This window comes from Dasypus novemcinctus, chromosome 3, assembly GCF_030445035.2.
Source record: "Dasypus novemcinctus isolate mDasNov1 chromosome 3, mDasNov1.1.hap2, whole genome shotgun sequence".
Lineage (NCBI taxonomy): Eukaryota > Metazoa > Chordata > Mammalia > Cingulata > Dasypodidae > Dasypus > Dasypus novemcinctus.
In genome coordinates, this window is record NC_080675.1 from 147,659,380 (window position 1) to 147,685,996 (window position 26,617).

General features: G+C 39.3%; 1 protein-coding gene across 4 annotated transcripts in view; it reads left to right on the forward strand.

Annotated features, from left to right (window-relative positions):
• BBS4 (Bardet-Biedl syndrome 4) overlaps positions 1–26,617 on the forward strand; it is a 69,157-nt gene that overhangs the window by 35,757 nt on the left and 6,783 nt on the right. For all 4 annotated transcript variants that reach the window (XM_058294461.2, XM_023590311.3, XM_071214286.1 and 1 more), the window contains 8 exons: positions 11,716–11,795; positions 13,669–13,732; positions 15,563–15,674; positions 17,090–17,162; positions 20,669–20,722; positions 22,840–22,967; positions 25,223–25,277; positions 26,127–26,195. In XM_058294461.2, coding sequence (XP_058150444.1) covers positions 11,716–11,795; positions 13,669–13,732; positions 15,563–15,674; positions 17,090–17,162; positions 20,669–20,722; positions 22,840–22,967; positions 25,223–25,277; positions 26,127–26,195 — 635 coding nt within the window. The remainder of the gene's footprint in view (positions 1–11,715; positions 11,796–13,668; positions 13,733–15,562; positions 15,675–17,089; positions 17,163–20,668; positions 20,723–22,839; positions 22,968–25,222; positions 25,278–26,126; positions 26,196–26,617) is intronic.

Here is a 26,617-nt window from a genome sequence, read left to right on the forward strand (position 1 = left end):
TGCATTCCCCTGTTAGGTTTGTTCATTCCTTTAACTTGAGGATTTTGGAATGCTGATACCCACTCTGCTTTGAATTGAGAGTGTGCTTAGATCCCATGGGGCAGATGGATGGAACTGTCTTGTGTGCATTTGAAGGTACTCATTACTTCTTGGGTTGGGCGTTGTCCATCATCATCCTTTTGTTCGCTGTCCTGGGTGAGTCTGATGAACTGGAGAGTGGGTGTTTTTTTGCCCATTTTTTAAATTGGGTCATTTGTCTTTTTATTGTTGAGTTGTAGCATCTCTTTTACATATCATGGATAGTATCATACATGTGATTTCCAAATATTTTCTTCCATTGAGTCAGCTGCCTTTTCATCCTTTCAGCAAAGTCCTATGAGGTACAAAAACTGTTTACTTTTAAGGAGGTTCCATTTATCTGTTTTTCCTTTTGTTGTTGTGCTTTGGGTGTAAGGTCAAAGAAACCACCACCTACCAAGCTCTTTAATAACTTTTCCCTACCATTTTCTTCTAGTAGTTTTATGGTCCTAGCTTCTATATTTAGATCTTTGATCCATTTTGAGTTGATTATTGTATAGGGAGTGAGATAGGCGTCTTCTTTCATTCTTTTGGTTATGGATATCTAGTTTTTCCAGCACCATTTGTTGAAGAGCCTGTTTTGTCCCGTCAACATGGACTTGGTAGGTTTGTCAAAAACAAGTTGGCTGTAGAGTTGAGGGTTTATTTCTGATTCTCAATTTTGTTCCATGTATCAGTGTGTCTTACCTTTATGTCAATACCATGCTGTTGGATTGCTGTAGCATTGTAATATATTTCAAGGTCAGGCGGTGATATTCTTCCCACATTTGCTGTTGTTTTCTAGAATGCTATTTGGGTAAGTTTCCCTTCCAAATAAGTTTGATAATTGCCTTTTCTGTTTCTGTAAAGTAGACTGTTGGAATTTTGATTGGTATTGCATTGAATCTATAAATCAGTTTGGGTAGGATTAACATCTTCCTGATACTTAGTCTTCTAGTCCATGAACACAGAATATCTTTCCATTTGTTTATGTCTTCATTGATTTCTTTTAGCATTGTTTTGTAGTTTTGTACATATAGGTCCTTCTTAGGCTAAATTGATTGCTAGGTATTTGGGTCTTTTTGTTGCTATTGTAAATGGAATTTTTTTTTTTCTGATTTCCTCCACAGATTGTTCAATACTAGTGTACAAAAACATTTTTGCAAGTTGATCTTATATCTTGCCACTTTGCTAAACTCATTTATTAGGTCAAGTAGCTTTATTGTAGACATTCCAGTATTTTCTAAATATAGAATCATGTCATCCACAAATAGTTTTACTTCTTTTCATATTTGGATGCCTTTTTTTTCTTGTCTTATTGCTGTAGCTAGAACTTGTAGTACAAGGTTGAAGTGGGTGTCCTTGTCTTGTTCCCGGTCTTAAAGGGAAAGCTTTCAACCTTTCCCCATTGAGTACGATGTTGGCTGTGTGTTTTCTTATAGCCCTATATCATACTGAGGAATTTTCCTTCTATTCCTATTGTTCGAAGTGTTTTTATCAAGAAAGGATGCTGAAGTTTGTCGAATGTGTTTTCTGTATCAGTTGAGGTGATCATGTGTTTTTTTTCCTTCAGTTTGTTAATGTAATGTATTATGTTAATTGATTTTCTTATGTTGAATCACCCTTGCATACCAGGAATAAAGCCCACTTGGTTGTGATGTATAAGTTTTTGATATACTGTTGGATTCTATTTGCAGGTATTTCATTGAGAATTTTTGCATCTATGTTCATTATAGAGATTGGTCTGTAATTTTCTTCTCTTGCAGTGTCTTTTTTAATTTTTTTATTTTTATTTATTTATTCATACCCTTCCCTCTCGTTGTTTGCACTTGCTCTCTGCTCTGTGTCCATTTGTTGTGTGCTCTGTATCTGCTCATCATTTCTTTAGGACGCACTGGGAACTGAACCTGGGACCTTGTATTTGGGAAAGAGGCTCTCAATTTGCTTAAGCCACCTCCACCATCTGCTTTGTTGTGTCTCTCATTGTGTTTCTTCTTTGTATCTCCTTGTTGTGTCAGCTTGCCATACCAGCCTATTGTGCCATCTCGCTGTCTTGCTTGTCTTCTCCAGGAGGCACTGGGGACCAAACCCAGGACCTCCCTGTGGTAGGTGGGAGCGCAATCGCTTGAGCCACATCCGCTTCCCTCTTGAAGTGTCTCTATCTGGCTTTGGTAATTAGGGTGATGTTGGCTTCATAAAATGTGTTGGGTAATTTTCTCTACTGTTCAATTTTTTTGAAGAGTTAAAACAGAATTGTTGTTAATTCTTCTTGAAATGCTTGGTAGAATTCACCTGTGAAGCTCTCTGGTCCTGGACTTGTCTTTTTTGGGAGATTTTTTATGACAGATTCAATCTCTTTAGATGTGATTACTTTGTTAAGTTCTTGTATTTCTTCTAGCATCAGTGTAGGTTGTTGTGTGTTTTAGGGATTTGTTCATTTTGTCTAGGTCATCTAGTTTGTTGGCATACAGTTTCTCAAAATACCCTCTTATGATCCTTTTTATTTCTGTGGGGTCTGTCATAACTTTGCCTCTTTCATTTCTAATTTTATTTATTTGCAGCTTCTCTCATTTTTCCATTGTTATTCCGAGGGTTTGTCAATTTTATTGATCTCAAAGAACCTGCTTTTGGTTTTGTTGATTTTCTCTAATGATTTTTTTTGTTCTCCATTTCATTTATTTCTATTCTTTTTTTTTTTTTAAGATTTAATTTATTTCTTGCCCCTTCCCCCCACTGTCTCCTCTCTGTGTCCATTTGCTTGTGTTCTTCTGCATCCACTTATATTATCCAGTCGCACTGGGAAACTGTCTCTTTTTTATTGCATCATCTTGCTGCATCAGCTTTCCGTGTGTGCGGTGCCACTCATGGGCAGGCTGCACTTTTTTTCACGTGGGGTAGCTCTCCTTGTGGGGCACACTCCTTGCACATGGGGCACCCCTACGTGGGGTGCCCCTGTGTGGCATGGCACTCCTTGCACCAGGCAGCACTACATGTGGGCCAGCTCCACACGGGTCAGGAGGCCCTGGGGATCGAACCTGGACTCTCCATATGGTAGACGAACGCTCTATCAGTCAATCCACATCCCTTCCCATTCTGTTCTTTTTTTTTTTTAAGATTTATTATTTATTTATTTTTTTACTTTCTCTTCCCTCCCTCTCCCTCCCCTGCCCCAGTTGTCTGCTCTCTGTGTCCATTCGCTGTGTGTTCTTCTGTGTCCGCTTCTATTTGTCAGTGGCCCGGGAATCTGCGTCTCTTTTTGTTGCATCTTCTTGCTGCATCAGTTCTCTGTGTGTGTGGCACCACTCCTGGGCAGGCTGGACTTCCTTTTGCACTGGGTGGCTCTCCTTACGGGGTGCACTCCTTTCGCTTGGGGTTCCCCTACGCAGGGGATACCCCTGTGTGGCATGGCACTCCATGCGTGTATCAGCACTGTGTGCGGGCCAGCTTCACATGGGTCAAGGAAGTTCTGGGTTTGAACCTTGGACCTCCCATGTGGTAGGCGGATGCTCTGCCCTTTGAGCCAAGTCCACTTCCCACCATTCTATTCTAATCTTTATTATTTCTTTCCTCTTTCTTGCTTTGGGAATGGCTAGCTGTTGTTCTGGTTTCTCCAGTTGTTCAGTTATATCTTTGATTTTAGTCTGTCTTCTTTAAGTGTATAGGGCTATAAATGTCCCTCTTGGCACTGCTTTTGCTGTCTCCCATAGGTCGTCGTTGTCTTCCTTCTCCCTCCTCCCTCCTTCTTCCTTCTTCCCAGGTATGGGAAGCCAGCACTCAACCACTTAAGCTACATCTGCATCCTCCCATAAGTTTTGATAAGTCATGTTCTCGTTTAATTCATCTCAGTATATTTACTAATTTCACTTACAGTGTTTTCTTTGACCCACTGATTGTTTAGGAGTGTATTCTTCTGCCTCCATACATTTGTGAATTTACCTCTTTCCTGTCTATTATTGATTTCCAGTTTTATTCCATTATGATCTCAGAAGGTGCTTTGTATAATTTCAGTCTTTTTATATTTATTGAGACCTGCCTTGTGACCAAACATGTGGTCTGTCCTGGAGAAAGATCCATGAGCACTTGAGAAGAATGTATAACTGGAGTCTGGGTGCAACATTCTGTGTATGTCTGTTAGGTCTACCTCATTTATCATATTGTTCAAGTTCCCTCTTTCCTTGTTGATGTTCTATCTAGTTGTTCTATCTAATGATGTGAATGGTGTGTTGAAGTCTCCAACGATTATTTTAGAGATGTCTATTTCTACCTTCAGTTTTGCCAGAGTTTACCTCAAGTGTTTTGGGGCACCCTGGTTAGGTGCATAGACATTTATAGCTGTTATTTATTTCTGACAGATTGTCCTTTTTATTAATATATAATGGCCTTCTGTATCTCTGATAACTTTTTCTCATATAAAGTCTGTTTTGTCCTATATTAGTATAGCTACCCCTGCTCTTTTTTGGTTACTGTTTGCGTTGAATATCTTTTCCCAACCTTTCACTTTCAGCTGGTTTGGGTCTAAGGTAAGTCTCTTGTAGGCAGCATATGGATGGCTCATGTTTTTTAAAAAATTTTCTGTCAGCTTAAATCTTTTGATTAGGGGTTTTAATCCATTCATATTCAATGATATTCCTGTAAGTGCATTATTTACTTCCACAATTTTATTCTTGGTTTTCATATATCAAATCTTATTTTCGTCTGTCCTTTTACTCTTTTGGTTATCCTTTCAGCTTTTCTTTCTCCTATACTCTCCTCCAAACCTCTCTCTCCTATGTTTTTCTTTCAGGTGGTAAGACTCCATTTAATATTTCTGCAAAGGTGAATTCTTTTTCACTAACTCTCTTAGTTTCTGTTCATTTGGGAGTATTTTAAACTCACCTTCATATATATATATTTTTAAAGATTTATTTTTTATTTATTTCTCTCCCCTCCCTGAGCCCCCCAGTTGTCTGCTCTTTGTGTCCATTCGCTGTGTGTTCTTGTGTCCACTTGTATTCTTGTCAGTGGCACCAGGAATCTGTGTCTTTTTTTGTTGCATCATCTTGCTGCATCAGCTCTCCATATGTGCGGCGCCACTTCTGGGCAGGCTCCACTTTTTTCACACTGGGTGGCTCTCCTTAAAGAGCGCACTCCTTGCGTGTGGGGCTCCCTTATGTGGGGGACACCCCTCTGTGGCACGGCACTCCTTGCATGCATCAGCCCTGCGAATGGGCCAGCTCGCCACACGGGTCAGGAGGCCCTGGGTTTGAACCCTGGACCTCCCATATGGTAGGTGGATGCTCTTTCCGTTGAGACAAATCTGCTTCCCTCACCTTCATATTTGAGGGACAGTTTTATTGGATAAAGAATTCTTAGCTGGCAGTTTTTCTCTTTCAGTATCCTAATTGTATTATGCCACTTTCTCTCCTCCATGGTTTCTTATGAGAAATCCGCACTAAGTCTTACTGGGCATCCCCTGTATGTGATGATTTGCTTCTTTCTTGTTGCTCTCAGCATTTTTTCTTTATCTTTGACTTTTGACATTCTGAGTAATATGAATTTTGGAGTAGGTCTACTTGGATTTATTCTGATTGGGGGTACACTATGCTTCTTGGACCTGTAAATTCATTTCTTTCATGAGAGTTGGGAAATTTTCAGCTGCTATTTCCTCAAATACTCTTTCTGTCCCTCTTCCCTTCTCTTCTCCGTGACACATATATTGTGTTTCATGTTATCACTCAATTCCCTGAGCCCCTGCTCAGTTTTTTCCATTCTTTTTCTCTTCTATTGCACCTGTTCTGTCTTCTGTATCACTTTTCTTTCTTCTGTCATTTAGAGTCTGGTGTTGTATGCCTCTAAAGTGTTTGTTTTTTTCCTAAGGTGTTTTTGATCTCACCTATCTTGTCTTTCATTCCCATGAGCTCTGTTACTTTTCTCTTCAGGTTTTCAAATTTTCTTTGTGCTTGCTCAGTGTTATCTTGATGTCATTTATCTCTGTAGCCATATTGTCTTTCAACTCATTAATTTGATTTTAGAAGTTTGTGTGCATCTCATTGATTAGTTGTCTCAAATCCTGTACCTCTTCTGATCCTTTGATGTTTTCCTTTTCATGGGCCATTTTTTCCATTTTCCTAGTATGGCCTGTAATTTTTTGCTGATGTTCAGGTATATGATTTAGGATGGTGAGATTACCCAAGTGCTCAATTTCTCTCTTTTGTAGGGATTTAGTGGTGGGAGGCTGTTAACTGCTATTCTTTGATTCTTGATTCAACCTGTTCTGGATCTTTAGGATTGTTCCTGTTATTTGCTCAAATCCAGGCCATGGACCAAGTAATATATGGCAGATCTGCTTCAAAGGGTGTTGGGGAGGGAAGCTGTAAAGGCCAGAAAATGCCTATTTCTTACCTTTTTTTTTAAGATTTATTTTCTTCTTTTCTCCCTCCCTCACTGTTTTCACTCGCTGTATGCTTGTTGTATGCTGTGTCTGTTTGTCTTCTTTTTAGGAGGCACCAGAAACTGAACCTGGGACCTCCCATGTGGAAGAGAGGTACCCAGTTGCTTGAGCCATATCTGCTCCCTGCTTGTTGTGTCTCTCGTGTTCCCTTATTTTGTTTCTTCACTGTGTCATCTGGTTATGTCATCTTGTTGAATCAGCTCAACGTGCCAGCCTGTCATGTCAACTTGCTGCCTTAATCTTCTTTAGGAGGCACTTGGAGCCAAACCTGGGACCTCCCCTGTGGTAAGTGGGTGCCCAACTGCTCGAGCCACACCCGCTTCCTACTTTTAATTTCCTCACATGCACTTCCTTGGTATGGCAGCAAATGGTGCTTTTTGGCAGGACTCTCAGTTCAAAGCCTGGTCAAAGAGGTCACTGCAACAGTGACTGGATCAGTGTGATAGAGGATCCTGCCTATAGGCTAAGAACCTCATAGTTCACACTTTCTCAGATGCAATTCTCCAACCTTTGCTGGCAGCCAACCTCCCTTTTCCTGGGTAGGGAATAATTCCACTCCCCTCTGCATCCTCAACAACCAGTCCCGGTCAGTGGAGAGGGAGACTGAGACAGTCCATTCTCTTTAGTCCCTTGCTGGCTCCCAAGGTAAACAGTGGCACAGACCCTCCTGGCCTGGAAGAGCTCATGGGACACAGCAGATCAAATTTGTGGGTCAAAAGCTGAGTCAGCCTTAGGCTGTGTCCCTCTCTTTCCATTTTCCTGGGGAGTTGGATCACTGGAGTCCCCTTTGTCTGTAGCTGCTGGCCCTGTGGCCTGAGAATTCAAAAGCATCTATAGGGTGGGGGAGGATGCTGGCTGTTGCAACTGTGGTTTTTGTTTTTTTGTTTTTGTCTTTATTCATTTTTTTAAATATTACATTAAAAAAATATGAGGTCCCCATATACCCCCCACCCCCCTCACCCGACTACTCCCCCCTTAGCAACATTCTCCTCCATCATCATGAGACATTCATTGCATTTGGTGAATACATCTCTGAGCATCGCTGCACCTCATGGTCAGTGGTCCACATCATAGCCCACACTCTCCCACATTCCATCCAGCGAGCCATGGGAGGGCCTACAATGTCTAGTAGTTGTCCCTGCAGCACCACCCAGGACAACTCCAAGTCCCGAAAATGCCTCCACATCTCATCTCTTCTTCCCATTCCCTACCCCCAGCAGCCACCATGGCCACTTTCTCCACACCAATGCCACATTTTCTTCAATTACTAATCACAGTAGTTCATGAATAGAATATCAGTAAGTCCACTCTAATCCATATTCTATTCTTCCATCCTGTGGACCTTGGATTGGTTGTGTCCATTCCACATCTATGTCAAGAGGGGGCTTAGATTCCACATGGATGCTGGATGCAGTCCTCCTGCTTTCAGTTGTAGGCACTCTTGGCTCCATGGTGTGGTGGTTGACCTTCTTCAACTCCATGTTAGCTGAGTGGGGTAAGTCCAATAAACCAGAGTGTAGGAGCTGAAGTCTGTTGAGGCTCAGGGCCTGGCTATCATATGGTCAGTCCAGAGATTCAGATCCCCTGGGTATATACTAAACCCCAGCACCAACTACAATTCTGGTAAAGTAACAGGTAAAGTAACATCTGAGTCCAGCTCCATCACACAGAAACACCAACTCCAAAGAAGGGCCAACTGACATGGCAGTGAACTCCATCTGCCATGACCATAAAACCTGTGGGTCTCTGTAGCACTCAAAAGAACCAATACCTGGGGTTGTATCTACTTTATCTGTCTCTGGGACTCTGCTCAGGTGTGCATAAGGGCAGCCCCTCTGATAACCTCCCGGCTCTTTTTTAGAGACTCATAGCAATATAAACTCATTTGTCCTTTCCATTTCCCCCTTGATTTAGGTCAAAAAGCATTTTTAACTCCTGTTATTATATGTAGACAGAGATATTCTGCTGGTCCGAGTTGAGCCTTTTATTCAAGGTTATTTTCGTTACATCATCAGCTGGTACTTGGTAGTAATCCCTCAGTGCCAGGGAGGCTTATACCCGGGAGTCGTGTCCCACGCTGGGGGGAAGGCAACTAATTTACATGCTGAGTTTGGCTTCGAGACTGGCCACATTTGAGCAACATGGAGGCTCTCAGGAGGTAACTCTTAGGCACCCTGCTGCTCTAGGCCTTGTTCTTATTTCAGGTGCACAGGCTCACAAGCATAGTCATTAGTATCAGGGGCTCATTGTTGTACCTTCATTCTTTTTTGGTGTTTGCCATTGCACTTGGGGGATTGTTTCTGTTCCTTTAGGGACTGTGATAGAGCTCCCATGGCTAGGAACTCAGCACTCCCTCAGTTGTTGTTTTTAATTGTTTCCACTATGAAAATATCCAAACATTTTTATGTACCCTGGATATATGCCCTGTAGAGCTCCCTGCCAACCGTGTGTCCCCTGTCAATAACATCCCACACCAGTATTCCTCCACTGCCATTGTTGAACCTCTCTGTGATTCAAAACTTCCTGAAAAGTGAAGCCCAATATATTGCCAGGTTCCCTTAATAGTAAAATGGAATATATTGATGAGTTTAAAGGTTAGATATAGAATACATATTAATTTGGAAAAATTCTACATCCTATCTTTTTCTTTTCTTTTTTCTAATTATTAAGCTTATCTTCACAAGAGTTTTAGATCACAGTAATTCACATATACAATACACAGTACTCCCACATATCCAACATAAAACATTTTCCCTTCCACAGCAATAATCTTTTAACATATACCGTATTTACTGAAACTGATGTACAGATACTGAGACAGTATACAGCTGTGGTTTTAAACTCAGTTTTGCCATGGTGATTTTTTTTCCTTTGCCCTTCTCTGTTCTGGACAGTGTCCGGCTTTCCCCTGGTGTCCTAAACTCTAGAAGACTTTTTCCAGACTGTTTCTTCCTATCCTTTAGCTATTTTTCTGGGATAGAAGAACATTCTTTGTCTTTTTAGCCTGCCATCTTCCTGGAAATACTACTTTTTAAAAAATACAGGTGAAATCCACAAAATAAAATTTACTGATCTTTAGTGCATTCACAGTGTTGTGCAGGCACTACTTCTGTCTAGTTTTAAAACATTCTTATCACCCCAAGAGGAAACCACATACCCATAAAACAATTGCTCTGCATTTTCTCCTCCCCCTAGTCCCAGGAAACCACCAATCTGTTTTCCATCTATTCTGGATATTTCATATAAGAGAGTCATATAACGTGATCTCTTTTGCATCTGGCTTCTTTCACTTAGCATAAAGGTTCATTGACCTTGTACCATGTATCAGTATTTCATTCCTTTTCATGGCTGAATAATATTCTAGTATATGTATATAGCACAATTTGGTTATGCCTTTGTCTGTTGATTGACATTTGGGCTGTTTCCAACTTTATCTATTGTGGATGGTTCTGCTGTGAACATGCATATACATGTATTTGTTTGAATACCAGTTTTCCATTCTTTTGGGTATTTTTCTAGGCATGAAATTGCTGGGTCATATGGTAATTCCATGTTTAACATTTTGAGGAACCTGTAAAGTATCTTCCACAATGGCCGTACCATTTTATATCTCCATCAAAAATGTACAAGCATTTGAATTTCTCTACATCTTTGCTAACACTTGCTATTTTCTGTATTTATTTTATTTTATTATAGCCATCCTAGTAGGTGTGAAGTGGTATTTTATTGTGGTTTTAGCTCACATTTCCCTGATGACTAATGATGTTGACCATCTTTTCATGACTTATTGGTCATTTAATATCTTCTGTGGAGAAATGCTTCTTCAAGTTCTTTGCTGATTTTTTAATTGGGTTATCTTTTTGTTATTGAGTTGTAAGAGTTCTTTATGTATTTTGGATACTAGACCCTTATTAGATATATGATAAAATATTTTCTCTTGTTCTCTAAGTTGTCCTTTCTTAATGTCCTTTGCACAAAGGTTTTTAATTTTGACGATGTCCAATTTATCTTTTTTTCTTTTGTTGCTCCTGCTTTAGGTGTCAAATATAAAAACACATTGTCAAAACCAAGAAAACCTCTTCTAAGAGTTTTATGTTTTTAGCTCTTATGTAGGTTATTGATAGAGAATTACTTTTTAATCTTTGTGTTCAGGCAACATTAACTCTTTGGGTCATGGTAAGCTTTATTTCTCCCTTTCTTATTATGTACAGATAAGTCTTAGCTTTTCTGTTGGTTGTTTCTTCTAAGGTTCTGGAACATTAGAAAATGAATTACAAATCATTTCCCTCTCTCTCCTGCTGTTCTACCTTTTCTTCTGCAGTTTTAAAAATCAGGAAATATCCCAAATATAAAATAAGGTACAGAAAATAATATAAATACTTGTGTACTTTATACTGACCAGCTTTAATAAATAAAAACATTTAACCATATTTACTCTAGAGCTTTTGTGTTTTTCAGAAACCAAACATTAGAGAAAGCATGGAGGTCGTCTTTTTATCCTTCCTTAATCCCACTCCTCCCTGCTCTTCCTCGTGGTCACCATTGTTCTGTCAGTGTGGCTCTTTCTCCTTCTTATTAGCATAGAAAAGTAATGTCTGACTAAATTTTTCCTGCAGTTTAAGGTTTTGAATTGCAATTGGCAGGTTACTCATTTTATTGTCTCTATACCATGAATCGTTTTCACTGACTCATATAGATTTTGGTCATTGTTCTCATTTCTGGGCAACAATATAATGTTTGAAATTTGAGCTGTTTCTAAATATTGTGTTTAACCATTTAAAATACTTTTTGGTACTCTCATCTTCCAGATGTGATATTAATTATGCTATATATATATTGTTAGTAACATTCCTGAAACCTCCTTTAGAAAGTCTGCCTATTCACCTTCTTTAACCAAGGAGCGGGAGAGACAGGAGAGGAGGAAGAGTCAAAGAATAATTTTAGTTTTTTCAGACCAAGTCATCATTTGAGAAACTGACTTAAATCACACAATCTCAAGGGAAGTATATATTCAATGGGTAATAGGACAGGTATCTTTTAGTTTAACAATATACGTTTTTGATGCTCCATAATACACTCTTTTGATAGCAGCATGAAGAATTTAATGTGATATTGCAGTATGCTTGTTGTTAGTTTAGACGTGAGGACCATGCTAAAGTAAAAAAAAAAAAAAAAAAAAAAATCTAACAATGACTATGTTGCTTGTTTTGTCAAAATATGCTACCAAGCTCCAGAGTTTCCTATTTTAGAGAAGCAGAACTGGTTGATACATCTCCACTATATCCGGAAGGATTATGAAGCATGCAAGGTGAGAGATTACAGTGATAAAGAAAATGAATTGCAGACTGTTGGGTAGGCACCTAAAAGTGTCTGCCATACAGAATTTGTGACAGTTTCTTTCCCACTACTAATGTATGAATTCCTGTTTCCCCACACTTTCTGTATTACTTTTTGCTATGATAATGCTGCTTAACAGACAACCTCAAATTTTCAGTGACCTCCAACAATAGACATGATTTATTGATTATGGGTCTCCAGATTGGCTCTGGGTTGGCTGGATTTGACTCCAGGCTGTGGGTCAGGTCTTGGAGTGCTCTGTATGTCTTCTCATTTGAAGAACAGACTGAAGGAGCAGCTACTTTCTGGGACATGTTGGTCTCACAGGGGAGGGCCTTTTGATCTTTGGATAGGTGAAAAATATTTCATTGAGTTTTATTTTATATTCCTCTTATAGGTGAAATTGAGCATCATATATATCGTTAAAAACCATTTGTATTTTAGGTTAAAAAAACTGTATCTTTGATTCTTTACCATATGTTACATACTTACTGGCAGACAGTTGTATTAACATGCAAAATATATCTTTGGTATTGGCTTTTTTTGCATTCAGAACTTTGTAATGTCTCTAAGGTTGTAAGCATCTTTCTTTTCCTTTTTTATTACCATTTCCTGGTTTCACTTTTGCTTTTTTGATCACTTCTCAAGTTCCCTTTTGGGCTTTTCTTCTGCTCATTTCTGAAGAGTTGGTTATATTACCAGGATCCTATCCTGGACCCCCTCTCTGCTTATTCTACCTCCTTACTGCCAGACCAGTTTGATGCCTACCGAATGCCTCACAAGCATTTCAAATTCATCTTTTCTGTAGCTGGATTTATCTGCTTAGTTTCCAAACCTATTTTTTCTACTGTTCCCTGTCTCAGGAATGGGGTACCTTCATTCACCCAGCTGTCTTTGTTAGAGTCCCCTGGTTCTTTTCTCCTCAATATAGATAATCATCCACTTCTGGAGGTTCTTCTCTAACTACCTCTTGAAATTTTCTACTTTTTCCCTTTCCTTTACCTTAGTCAATTCCTATTACTTTTACCTCAATTACCTTAAGAATTTTTCTCCTGTTCTCCTTGCCTCTAATCTTACCTCCTTTCAGTCTATTTTCAACAATGATCCAAAAATGTTTTTTCTGTGGAGCCAACAGGATCAGGTTATTCCACATTTAAAAACCCACCAACTGTTTACAGTTGCCCTCAAACTTCTTAGCCTGGCATTTGAAGCTCTTTTGTGTCTGACTGTCCTGGACATCTCAGCTTTTGTTTGCTCCATTCTCTGCCAACCCAGGGTTCTCACTCTTTACACTGGAAAGCATTCCCTGATTTTCCAAATTGGAATCAGATGCTTACCTTCTGGGCTCCTGGATTTAGTCAATCATAACAGTAAAGCAGCACCTGTGGTATTACCTACAACAATCTACAATGTTGTTGGGAAATGTTTTCATATGTTCTGAACCTGCCTTGTGCCTAGATAGATTTTAGGCATAGTTTGTCAAACTTTCTGTATAAGGGGCCAGATAGTAAACATTTTATGCTCTGCAGGCCACATTACAATCTCTACTGCATATTCTTCTTCTTTTTTTCTATAACTCTCTACAAATATAAAAAGCATTCTTAGCTTAGGCTGTCCAGGAATAGACCATGGGTCAGATTTGGCCACAGGCTATAGTTTGCCAACTCCTGTTCCTACAATAACTAATCATAAGTAGAGGTTGAGATTTTAAAACAAATTCTGCTTGAACTACTTTATTAGTCAGTATAAGTGTCCTAGGATTCTTACATATGTCCCTTGTTCATGTCTACCTTTTCTTAAGGATACTTAACCCCTACTTAGAAATATTTTTCTTCCTCTTTCAGGCTGTTATCAAAGAACAGCTTCAGGAGACTCAAGGGTTGTGTGAATATGCTATTTATGTCCAAGGTAAGACACATATATTTCTTCTTTTTTTACATGTACACTATGCCTAGCTTCTTGAAGGATACCAAACAACTTATGAAATACTTAAATTTAAGTATATTCCATAAAGATCTTACTCAGTATTCTCTTTTGGAAATATGAGTATAATTAAATTACTATGTTTTTAAAAAAAAGTTTGCTATCATTCTTCATCTTTTTTAGTTCCTGGCCAATGTTTTTCAGAATGGATGCTTAGGATCCCTGCCTCATGTAGTGATTTCAAGGCCTGAAGATGCTTTTGGAGGGGTTCCTTGTGGTCAAGTTAAAAGAGATGAGAAAAGGCTTGAGGATTATTGTGAGGTTAATCAGGATGGAGGGAAGAAGTCTAGAATAAAGCAGAAGATAAACTAAATTCATCAGGAACTACTGACTTACTTTGTATTCTTTAATACCCAAAGTAGCAGCTTCTTTACTTTTTCCAGGAACTTTATTATTGGCTCTTTGATGTAAACAAATCATCTTTGTTTACCACATTGCATTTGTAGTCACCAGACGAATAACACAACTTTCTGACACAGTTGGTAAGAAATTGAAAAATCATGGCAAATTTTAAAAGTTCTTTTAATCCCAGTATCACAAGTTCTAGACTTTCAACTTAGGTGAAGGAAAAATACTGATTTGAAAAATTGCTGGGAAGTGGATATGGCTCAATCGATTGGGTTCCTGTCTACCATATGGGAGGCCCTGGGTTCACGTCCCAGGGCCTCCTCGTGAAGGCAAGCTGGCCCGCACCCTCAGCTGACGGCCCACGCCCACGGAGAGCTGGCACAGCAAGATGGCACAACAAAGGGAGATAAGCAGACAAAGAAGAATGCTCAGTGAATGGACACAGAATGCAGACAGCAAGCAAGCAGCGAGGGGGTGCATAAATAAAAAGTAAATCTTTAAAAAAGAAAAATTGCTATACTGCAAACCAAAGTCCGAACTGTATTCTTTGCCAGAATCTCCTTGTTGGATGTGTAGTATTGGTTCTACTTAGGTTTTCTGAAAACTGTTAGGTGGAAGTCTGAATTACTTAATAAATAGCACATCTGATGGGAAAGCACAAAAAAACCCAGCTTTCGTAGCTGTAAGTTCACACATCAGAGTTTGTGTGATGATTTTCAAAGCCCCCAGTTATCTCTGTGGTGGATCATGGGAGTGGAGGAGTAGGTAGGTTTGAGCTACCTTATTTTAAAGGAGTTTTTAGGGAAACGGACTTTGGCCCAGTGGTTAGGGCGTCGGTCTACCACATGGGAGGCCCGCGGTTCAAGCCCCGGGCCTCCTTGCCCCTGTGGAGCTGGCCCATGCGCAGTGCTGATGCGCGCAAGGAGTGCCCTGCCACACAGGGGTGTCCCCCCCGTAGGGGAGCCCCACGCGCAAGGAGTGCACTCATAGGGAGAGCCGCCCAGCGCGAAGGAGGGAGCAGCCTGCCCAGGAATGGCGCCGCCCACACTTCCCGTGCCGCTGACGACAACAGAAGCGGACAAAGAAACAAGACGCAGCAAAAAGACACAGAAGACAGACAACCGGGGGAGCGGAGGGGAATTAAATAAATAAAAATAAATCTTTAAAAAAAAAAATAAATAAATAAAGGAGTTTTTAGCTTGTCATCAACTTTACTGCTTGTTTCAAGTGTCACTTTGCATATATATAACCTATCTGAAGTCATTTCTGTTTGTATTAAAGATATAGCTATCCAGAGGTTTTCTTCGATATGATTTCCCACCTCTCTCTCCTCCAAGTTTTTTGATGCCAGGGCTCCATTCTTCCCAGAATATAGTTTTGTTTTCTGTGTTTTCTGTTTCTTGGCAGCATTGATATTTCGCCTGGAAGGAAATATCCAAGAGTCTCTAGAACTCTTTCAGACGTGTACTGTTCTCAGCCCTCAGTGTGCTGACAATCTCAAGCAGGTGGCCAGATCTTTGTAAGTATTGGCAGCCTGGGGGTCCTCAGGTAGTTTCCTGGGACAATGTGAAATACAGTCTCAGGCAGAGGCTGCTCCTGGCAGCCTGATTACTTGATATAGAAGGCAATGTCGCTTAATAGATACTTTGGGATTCACTTTTAAAGAGTGCGGGTTAATTTTGAAATTTGAGAAAATGGGATAGCTAGTATTAAGGAATTGAGTATTTCAAACACTGTATTGTAGTTTGGTGGGGAAACACTGATACTACTTGTCATGTAAAAAATGGCATTTTGTGCTTTGAATCTCTTAATTGTATTGGCAACCCATGAAATTTTTCTCATCTACTGTTTTAACACTTAGCATAATACTTGGCATCTATTTCAATAGGTTTTCGATAAGTGTTTGTTGTATAAGAGCCTGAAGGCTCCTAAGATGCAGACAACCTCCAAAGTTTTTATAAGCTATTAAGTATACCCCCTTTCCAGAGTAGTAAAGTATAAGTCATCTTTATCGCTTACCTACTGTATTAGTCTTGGTTCTCTAGGGAAACAGACCAACAGGATATAGCATAAGTATTAGGAGATTTTATAAAATTGTCTCAGCAATTGTGGGGTTGCACAAGTCCAAATTTCATAGGGCAGGCTGCAAGCCAGGAACTGATGAAGATCCTTAGTGAATTCCCCAGGACGACTTGGCTGGCAGAAGTAGAGATGAAAATTCTCTTTTGATTGCTGAAATCATCAGTTGTCCTTTTAAGGCCTTCAACTCTATGGATGAGATGTCGCTTGTTAGTGAAGGCAGTCTCCTTAGTTGATTATAGATTTAATCAGCCATAGATGTAATCATCTTACTAAAGATTTAAGTCCATGAAATGTCCTCACAGTAACATTTAGGCCATTGCTCTCTTGACCAAATAATCAGGTACCATTATCTGGTCAAATTGACACATGCACCTAACCATTACACCTACATTATCATACTTGCTTTGTCTTGTGCATAGAACCCCTGTTTTCCTGTTTCTTTCCAAAATCATGATCAAAGAAAGAGATTTAGATTTGAGAGGGAAGGGCATGTCCCTAATGGATGATGATGATAAACGATGGCAATTATTGCTTAACATGGTATATAATTGACTTGTTTATTTTTTGGTTTATATTTGTAGTACATTGTGAGAGATAGGGCATTACAGAAGACTTTCACTAAAATATGTAAAATGGGATCAACGTCATGGAACAGCTGCTATTGCATTCCCTAACGAGTGCCGCTGCTGTTGGTGAACAGGAGCTTTATTGGCCAAACCAACATAATCAGCTCATAGGAAAGAGGCTTCCAGAATTCCTTGCTGGATGGAATATGAGTGAATGTGGGGCTTTGGGGGTTAGTCTTATAAGAGCTTTGAAGTAATAATTATGGAAAATGTACTTGTCCCACAGATTTCTTTTGGGAAAACATAAAGCTGCCATCGAAGTATATAATGAAGCAGCTAAACTTAACCAGAAAGATTGGGTAAGCAGGGAACTTTCCTTTTTTTTCTTATTAGTAAATATGCTAATGGTTCCATTTATCGTGTCTTATGTTATTATTTCTGAATTCTTACATGCCACATGTCTTTATCTTTATACTTGATTGGTGATTTGGCTAGAAAAAGGGTGAAAAATCATGTTTCCTAATGATTTTTCCAGAAGTTATTATTGCTTATGAGCAGTCTCTTACCAGCCTTATTCTTGGTGATAACCTCACTTTTTTTCTAAAAGGTTTGAGAATTTTCTCTTTATCATTGGAGTTCAGAAATGTCAGCAAAAAGCAGCTAGATGTTTTTCTTTTCTTTTCTTTACCTCTGTCTGACATTCAGTTGATTCTTTCACTCTGAAGACCCTTGCTATTTTTTTTTGGTTAGGGAGATTTTCTTTGAGTAGCTCTTTGATTATTTTTCCCCTCCATTGTTCCTCTTTGTATCAGTTAGGAATCGTAACTGCAACAGAACATTTGACTAAACATTGGCTTTACAAATTAGGGTGGTTTTTTTGTTGTTTTTATTTTTTTCCCATGACACAAAAAGTCCAATTTAGTAGTTGCTGGCATTGGTTTGCTGGTTCATTGATGTCTGGCTGAGCCTTCTCCCTCATGGTTTCAAGATGACTGCTGCAGCTCTACTTCTTACAGCATTCTAGGTAGGTACACAGTGAAACTGAATGAAATCATTCTGCAGTGAGCTGAGAATCCTAGGGAAAACCAGCTTTGAGGGACTGAGCAGAATAACCTATGGAGGATGATAGGGAGGAGGTAAAATAGGAAGGCTTTTGTGGCAGGGAATGGGAAAGTGTGTGTTAATCCATCCAGCTCATTTTGTATTACTGATTCACTTGGTATATCCATTCTGTGGGTGCCAACAGAGGTGGTCATTCCCAAACAGCCAGACATTTTCTGCCCTACCTACTTCACTGATGCCTGTGGCCTGTAGAGAAACTTGTAGCCCCATTTTCTTGGACTTACAGGGTATCCTGTGGTCTGGCTACAACAGGAAAATAATAATTCCTCTTGCCATTTCTCATTTGATACTTGGAACAACTCTGTTAAGTAGGACAAATTTTCCCCCATTGACAAGTGTGAAAGCTGAGGCTTAGAACATTGGAAGGACTTGCTGAAAACTGCTCAGTGAGGTAGTGACAGAATGAGAACCAGAATTGAGGATTCCTCACTCTAGGCCTGTGATCATTCTACTGTATAAACTGCCTTCTCAGGATGCCTGTTGGATTCCCTCATCCCCTGAAAGACAGGATTTAATTCTATTTTTTCTGTTTTCCTTTTCAGATTTCCTTTCCTGTCAGTTTATTTATTATTACTGCTTATTATTGCTGCTGCTTTCTCAAATAATATCTATGGCAAATGATTTTGGAAGGCTAGGGTTCATTTAGCCTGTAGGAAGTTTAAAGGACAAGAAAGGCTACATCTCTGCCCTCTAGCTCCATGTGCTTAATGAACTGAAAACTACACAAGTCTTAGAGGCAGGCCTGGGTTCAAGTCCCAGCACTTTGCAATGTATGGACCTTAATTGGATACTGACTTAAGATAGAATTTTTTTTTTAGGCGGTACTTGGGATTGAACCCAGGACCCAGTATGTGGGAAGCAGGCACTCAACCACTGAGCTACACCTGCTCCCCAATGAAAGTTGGTTTTTTCGTTTGTTTTGTTTTTGTTTTTAGGAGGTACCAGGGATCAAACCCAGGACCTCACACATGGGTAGCAGGTGCTCAACTGCTTGAGCTACTACTTGAGATACAACCACTCCCAGAACATTTTTTTTAATGTGAGACATTGATGAGACAGTTGGAAATTTGAACATGACTCAATATCTGATATTAAGCAATGGTTGAATTTTTTTTCACATATATAATGGTATTGTGAATAGGTTAAGAAAAAGATCTTTTAGAAAGAAACATATATTGAAATATTTGTAAATGAAATGTTATCCAGGATTCATTTCAAATTACTAAACATGTAGTGGTGATAGATGGAGTGTGGATTGGCAACGGGTTGACAGTGTGGAACTAAAGAATACCCAAATGAGAAAAAGCAAAGGTTCTTTATTCAGGGCTTGCTATAGTAAAGGGGTCATTCATCATCATTTGTGTTTGGCAGAAACTCAAAAGCAGGCAGAGGAATAGGAAAGCTTTATAGTAGGAATAAGGGAAGACTTCAGGTAAACCCTGTTTGGGGGCTCTTGGGATAGGGAGGCTGGAGGCAGGCTAACCAAAAGTAGGACGTCCTATGCGATTGCTTAGAGTAGCATATTTGGCTTTCTCTAATTAGTCCTAAGTTGGAAGCAGGGGCAAAAATTAGGGAAACTGTCTGAAATCAAGTCCTGGCTATTGTGGGTCAATTGTTACAGGGATTGTGGTTTGACTAATTGTTGTAGGTACTGGGCCAGACTTTCCTGATCATTGTCCATTTGTATATCCAAGTGCCTGGTTATTGGGACAAGAAGTTAAGTGCATGGTCATTCTCTCAAAATCTGTATGTGTGACATTCTCCTTGATGAAAACTAGAAAAAAAGAGAAGAAAATTCTAGTACTGATACTTTCTAACTCTGCTAGCTTAGGCAAGCCACTTTACCTCTCTGAGCTTCAATTTCCTTTTCTGTAAAATGGGAATAATTATACCTATATTCAGATTTGGTGGGAAGATAAAGGTTTTATATATGAAAATCATCTAACATAGAGCTTGATGTGTGTAGTACCTACACAGGATTTGGCAAACTTTTTCTGTGAAGGGCCAGATAGTAAATATTTAAAGTTGTGGCTGTATGTGGCCTCCGTTACAACTGCTTAACTCTGTATTTGTAGTGCATAAGAGCCATAGATAGTAAATGTAAGGTAATGCTGTGTTCCAATAAAACTTTATTTATAAACACCGACGGGAAATTTTGCCTGTGGGTCATGCTTAGATTGCCCATCTCTACTTTCAAATTTATATATATCCCAGCATAGCAGCCTCCAGATGGTGCTGTGAGTCTCCAGGTCCAGACAACCTAGTAAATCAAGTGCTTGCAGATAGCTGGCTCTGTGCGGTACTAGATTGTTAGGAAAAAGAATCCTATTAACTCAGGTGTCCAGGTACATATGACTCTAGGGGTGGAACTCTTTGGTCAGCCACTCTCTCAATGGGGGCTGTGGATAGTCTCTTTGGAGAAGAGGGCTCAAACGAGGTAGAGATAGTGTGAGCAGCATTTAGAGAAAAGGGAATGGGATTGGGCAGAGTAGGTACCCTATAGATGCAGGAAGATCACCTGTTTTTGCTGCTTTTATCTCTCATGATCTGTATTTTATTTTTATATGTTAAGGAGCCCAGTTTATAGAATTAAATATGTTTGTATTAAGTATGAACTCTAGTAAAAAAAACTGAGTGTATATTTTAAAGTTTAGATTTTAAACAATCTCTAGATGCCTGTTGTTTCGTTGTAATCCCTACTGTCGAATTACATCTAAGCTCTTTCCCTTTCTTTTGTATTTAGGAGATTTGTCATAACCTAGGAGTTTGCTACATTTATCTGAAGCAGTTCAACAAGGTAATTTATAGAAATGGTGGTAGCAGTTGACCAGTTGGCCAGGGATTTCTCTGAGGTATACTTATTACAGAGGGGCCATTGCTCTTTTTGTATTATTTGTATTATTATAATGCCAGAGGTTCTTCTTTCTCTCTTTAAATTTCTATTTTGAAATACTTTAAAACTTATAGGACAGTAACAAAAATAATACCAGCCCCATATAGAGAACTCCAGTATACTCTTCCCTTCATCCCCATCCCCAGACACTCAGCTCCACTAATTTCATTGTTGTGCCATGTTTGCCGTATCATTCTATCTATTCATCTTTCAATCCATTTTCTGAACACTGGAATGAATGTTGTATACATTATGGTCCTTGAGCATTTAATATTGCCATGTACATTTCCTAAGAACAAAGATACTCCCTTATGTTATAGTTAAGCACAGGTAGCTTAGATGTGAAAATTCAGAGTTCCTTATATATTTTACCCCCATATTTGTTTTTTTTCCCCTTATTTGCCATTATCCATCTGTTCTTTTTCTGCTTTTAACAAGAAAGTGGAGAATCCTGGAAATATTATGACAAAATGCAATCTCATTGCTTTTTTCCTCTCATGTTTTTTTTCCCACCCCTTAATTTTCCAGAATAGAAACAAATATTCAATAGAACTTAGATATAAAAAAAAATGGACTAAGTCCTAAAGGTGTAATCATGACCATTTGAGCTGTCTTATGCTCTGAAAGCAACTGATTTTAGTTTTAAGGATGTTGGAAATAAATTTTATGTGGATATGATTTTTGAGAGTTTCCAGATTTTTAAGCTTATTTTCCATGATGAGAATTTATATTTCATTGTGTTTAAGCTGTGGGGTCCAAGTTCTTATATCAGACAAAACAATTTGAACTGACCTTTGTACTCAGAGAAGAAAAGTACCTTAATTTGAGGGACAGACTAAATTTTTGAGAGCTCTGAAAGTTAATGATGGTGGTGCTGGGGAGAATCCCCTTGATCAAGCTCCCTATTAGTGACTATCAAGTTTCATTTTTCTTTCCCTGTTGCTAATAAGACTGAAAATCTGAATAGGTTAATACCCATTTGACAGTGTTTAATTCAGTCCATTTGCAGCCTGGTACAACCTAATCTGTTCCTCATGGTTGTGAAAAAATAAAGGATATACCAGCAATTGAGGTATAAGTATAACTTTTTATCCTGTGAGATATATAATTAAAATATTTTATATATTTTGTATATATACACACGTCTGTATATGTGTATGCATGTATGTAATATGTTTTTTATATATATTTAAGTGGCTCCTTAGATTTTCTAGACACATTACAGTTTTATGTACCATCTTGGGAGGTTTTTCTCTTTAGCAAATATTCCAGAAAGTACATTTTTATTCATAGGATTATTTTGAGCCTAGGGATTGGTCTTTGGCTGGACTCTTACTGTGGAGGAGAATTATACTTAGATTTTACTGTAAAGCTAATGGGCGGACTAAGTAAAATACAGTACCTGGCATTTATACACATACTTATTGATTCTTTGAATGACTAAATGAAGCCCTTTTGATTATCTACTAGAATATAAGCTCCTCAAGAGCAAGGAGTTTATTTTGTTAACTCTGGTGTCCTTAGAACCTGGAACAGGAAGTCCTCAAAGAATACTTGATGAGCGAATAAAATAATAATTTATTTATTCATTCATTCATCATCATCATCTTGATGGGGAAAATGAGGCCCACCCTGGGGAAGATTGTACAGTTGGTCAGTGATGGAGCTGGGATTGAGTTTGGTGCAGTACTCTACACTGTACCCTGATGTCCCTTTTGACTTAAAAAATCTGAGTCATGGGTATGAATGTCAAGAACTAGAAAATGCTCAGAAAGGTTAATCATCTCTTACAAACTCTCCCAAGTGACTCCAGAGATATATATCCCATGTTGTCAGCTGTCCTGTCAGTGAGCACCATTGTAGAATGTTTTGGTTCTTCTGATAGTTGGGGTTATTTACCGAAATGTGATGTTACTAATTAGTACAGCAGGAGCTTTGTCTCTACATTATGCATACAAAGCCATTATCTTTACTTTTCAGTGGTAATGATTTGGTTCTCTTCACTCCATCAACCTTGATAGGCACAAGACCAGTTGAACAATGCTCTACAGCTTAACAAGCATGATCTGACTTACATAATGCTGGGGAAGATCCACTTGCTGGAGGGAGATTTGGACAGGGCCATTGAAATCTACAAGAAAGCAGTGGAGTAAGTGTGTCTGTGTCCTTTAGAGCAATGAGAAACTAAAAAACAGTGGGAGCAGAAATGCAAACTTCCAAGCTTAGGAGAGAAAATATGTATGACTACTACTTGTATGAGTTAGAGTAAAGTTTAAGCTGAGGTTAAAGTTAGATCCCAATGGCTTAAGTAAGGTAGAGTTGTTTCTAATGTAATGGTTTTTCACTTATCAGTATGGTTGGTCTAGGCTAGCTGAGCAGCTCTGTTCTACAAGATCAACCAGGGATCCAGTTTCCTTCCTTATTGACCCACCATTCTGTAGGTTGTTTTCTTCACCTGCTGCATGGTTGAAGCTGGGCTACTATAGTGTGCATGTTCTAGGCTATGGTGGGGAGAGAGATTGTGGAACATTAAGTACAGAAGAAGCAGCTTGTAGTAAGATTTAAATGACCTGGAAGTTGCATACATCATTCTTGCTCACATTGGTTGCTTGCAGTTAGTCAGGTGGCCACAACCCAGCTGCAAGGGGAATGGACAGATGTGGCCAGGAGGAAGGAGAGAATGGATTTTTGGGGTCAGTCTCCGGATTCAGCAATAAACATGTGGCCTTCTTAGAATAAAACCAATATACATATATATATTTTAAAGTTTCATGAGTGTAGGCCAAACTCCTGTTAACTAATAGAACTGATGGTGTTCCATGTTTCCTCTCGGGCCACATTCTGTCTTGTCTTTTCTGCATAGGGTCTTACCTTGTTTCTTTTAAGTAGGACAGCTATAGCAAAATGCTTTAGTGTCTCATTTGTTAGATCACTTAACAGATGTCTGGTGTGTGGTTCAAGGCCTATGATTCCTGATAGTTTGACTGAACTAAACTTCAGTTTCTGTTCATTTGTTCATCACCTTTACTTTCTTCCCTGGTAGTAAAATTTTTGGTTATATCAGTCACGTGACCACTTTCTGAATTTTCTTCAACCACAGTTTGTTTCTAAAAATACACAAAAATCCCTTGGTTTGTTAAGATACAAAATAGAGATTTTTGTCATCAAGAGGCGCATGATTAAGTTTGTGGGGGCAATTAGGAAGGAGCTGTGTAGCATATGTGAAGTGGCTTTCTTCTGGTGATGCTTGGTGGTAGCTCTGATCCCTGATCCCTGCCGTCTAGCATTTGGCTCTTTGAGATTAGTGCACATAAGTTCCAAGGTCAACATTCTTCCAGTGAACAGGTCAAGGACTTAACTTACTAAAATCCCCAAGAGAAACCAGGGGACATGGAACATTTGAGACTCACCAAGAATGTGGAGACCTTTGTTCATGAGCCACAGCTTTGGGGAGGGTACTCCTAATTCTGTGGGGGAATGGATGCCACCAGAATCATAAAAGCTACCTACTTGATTGTTATGAGAGAGGTGAGCAAATGGGTTATTTATTATGGCAGAACATGAAAGGCAAATACTCATTTGAACCAAGTGAGCTTGATTTGGCCAGCTTGGGTGCCCTGGCTAGGGCTTTGCTCTTCTGGTTCTGGTGTTCCCCCAGGTAATCAGCCCCTTCCCTCATTTCTTATAAGTAAGAGACATTATTCCTTGTCTTTTGGTGTTTTCACTGTTGAAACCACCTGAGATCCTATAGTCAGATCATTTCAGCTTAGAGTTGTTTGGTTTTGTAACAAAGACAAGTATCAGTGAGGGATTGGGAAGTCAGATAATTTTTTACTTCAGCCAGTGTTTACTCCCAAAAGCCAGTGACTGATTCTTTCCTAGGGCTGATTACTATCTCTCTTCTTTTTGGCTTTTTGTTTAATTTAAAGAGCAGAGCATTAAGGGCTTTGAGATCCTAAATTACATGGAAAATTGTGCTGGCTGACAATGTGAGTACAGGGGGAACAGGAAAAAAAATCCCACAAGAGAGAACGTGGCCTAAACAGCATTCAGTATTCAGGACTAACTTGGTTTATGAGCATTGTTCTGTGATTCTGTATGTCAACAAGATAGTCACACAAAACATTCTGTTGTTTCTTTCTTCCTAAAGGACTTAGGCCTTTTAGCTCTGAGAAAGGAGTCTGGATTCTAAGTCCCATTTCTTTCTTGCTTGAGCAGTCCTCCCTATATCTAGAGTTGAGGTGACCTATTTTAAAGGAAATTCCCAAATTGCCTTAAATTCCATGGAAAGTAGGAAACTTGAGTCTTTCAAGTGCTACATGAGTATAGATGACTGTGCATGTGTATCACTGCCCCTCATATTACATCATGTACCCTTCAAACAAACTCCTCTCTGTGTTGCAGGTTCTCACCAGAAAATACAGAACTTCTTACAACTTTAGGATTACTCTACTTACAGGTAATGAAAACCCTTTACTCATTCATGCACTGTTGTTAGAGATGCCTTTGGATTTGTGTGTACGGAGGTTTCCCTGCATTTTGAAATTACTTTGACACATTTTACTAAGGTCATATGAAGCATGTGATGTTCTTGTTTCCTAAAGGAATTAATGTTCTTTTGCATTCAAGTCAGAACAATTCTTTTTGGGCCCAGTGCAGTTATAATCCTTATGCACAAGGAAAGAGCATATATGAGTAGTAACTGTCAGGTATGAGTGGCTGTTATGGAGGAGCAAAATTGTGATATAAGTCACCGATACCTAGGGCTTTGGGGCAAAGCCATTTCTTTTGCTCCTTTCCCCCATCCAGGGTCCTACAGGAAAGAGAAGGCAGAGCATCCTTCGTCTGACATCAAAAATAAGGAAAGTCTCTTCTTTGATCCTGCCTCCAGCTCTGCCTCTATAGTGGTCTTTATGTCGCTTTCATTTTTCTTTAAGAGGAAGCAGGACCATAACCCTGTATTCTTGGGTCCTTCTAAGTTTTGGCTTGGGACTTGGACCCAAGAGAAATGAGGCTAACTGGCCCATTTCCTGACAAAGGCATTAATGAGGAACCATACTAGTGTGTCCAAGTGATAGATGATTCTTGGCAAATAGATATTTTGACCTACCAGGGGACAAATCAACAAAATAGAGTAAGCACGGATATGGAGAGTTTAAGCTTTCCTTTATCTGATATTTATAACTTTTTTTTTTTTTTATCAAGAGAACTCACAGAAGTTATGGTGCTTTTGTTCAGGGGTTGGCTAGACTCCTTGATTGCCATCTCTCCCTCTGATGTAAGTTCTTTGGTGTGCTTTTCCTCCAAGCTTGGCATCTACCAGAAGGCATTTGAACATCTTGGAAATGCGCTGACTTATGACCCGACCAACTACAAGGTATTGCGGGCTATGAAACCCCACACACAGACGTTCCCACTGCTCCTAGAGGTGATCTGACCCCAGCAAGCAGGGAGATATCTTCTTCATTTTCGGTACCTGAAAAATTACTTTTTTCTTAGAAAAAACACTTGTAAAGTGTTGGTGCTCTGTTGCTTTTCTTCTAAAAGAACACATTTGTTGTAACAGGCCTTAAGGTGAACAGTAAGTGAAATTATGCTGCTGGTGAAGTTTATGTATTACTTAGGAAATGAGCAAAACCTCTGCAACTGTTATCAAAAATAATTATAGTGAAATGGCTTCCATATTTCTAAAGAATTTAAGATTCCAACTCTTGTCCAACTTTGGGGACCAGAAAGAATATCATCAAGTGGAAGAGTATCATTGAGGGAGATAGAGACCATCTGGCTGTTACTGCAAGG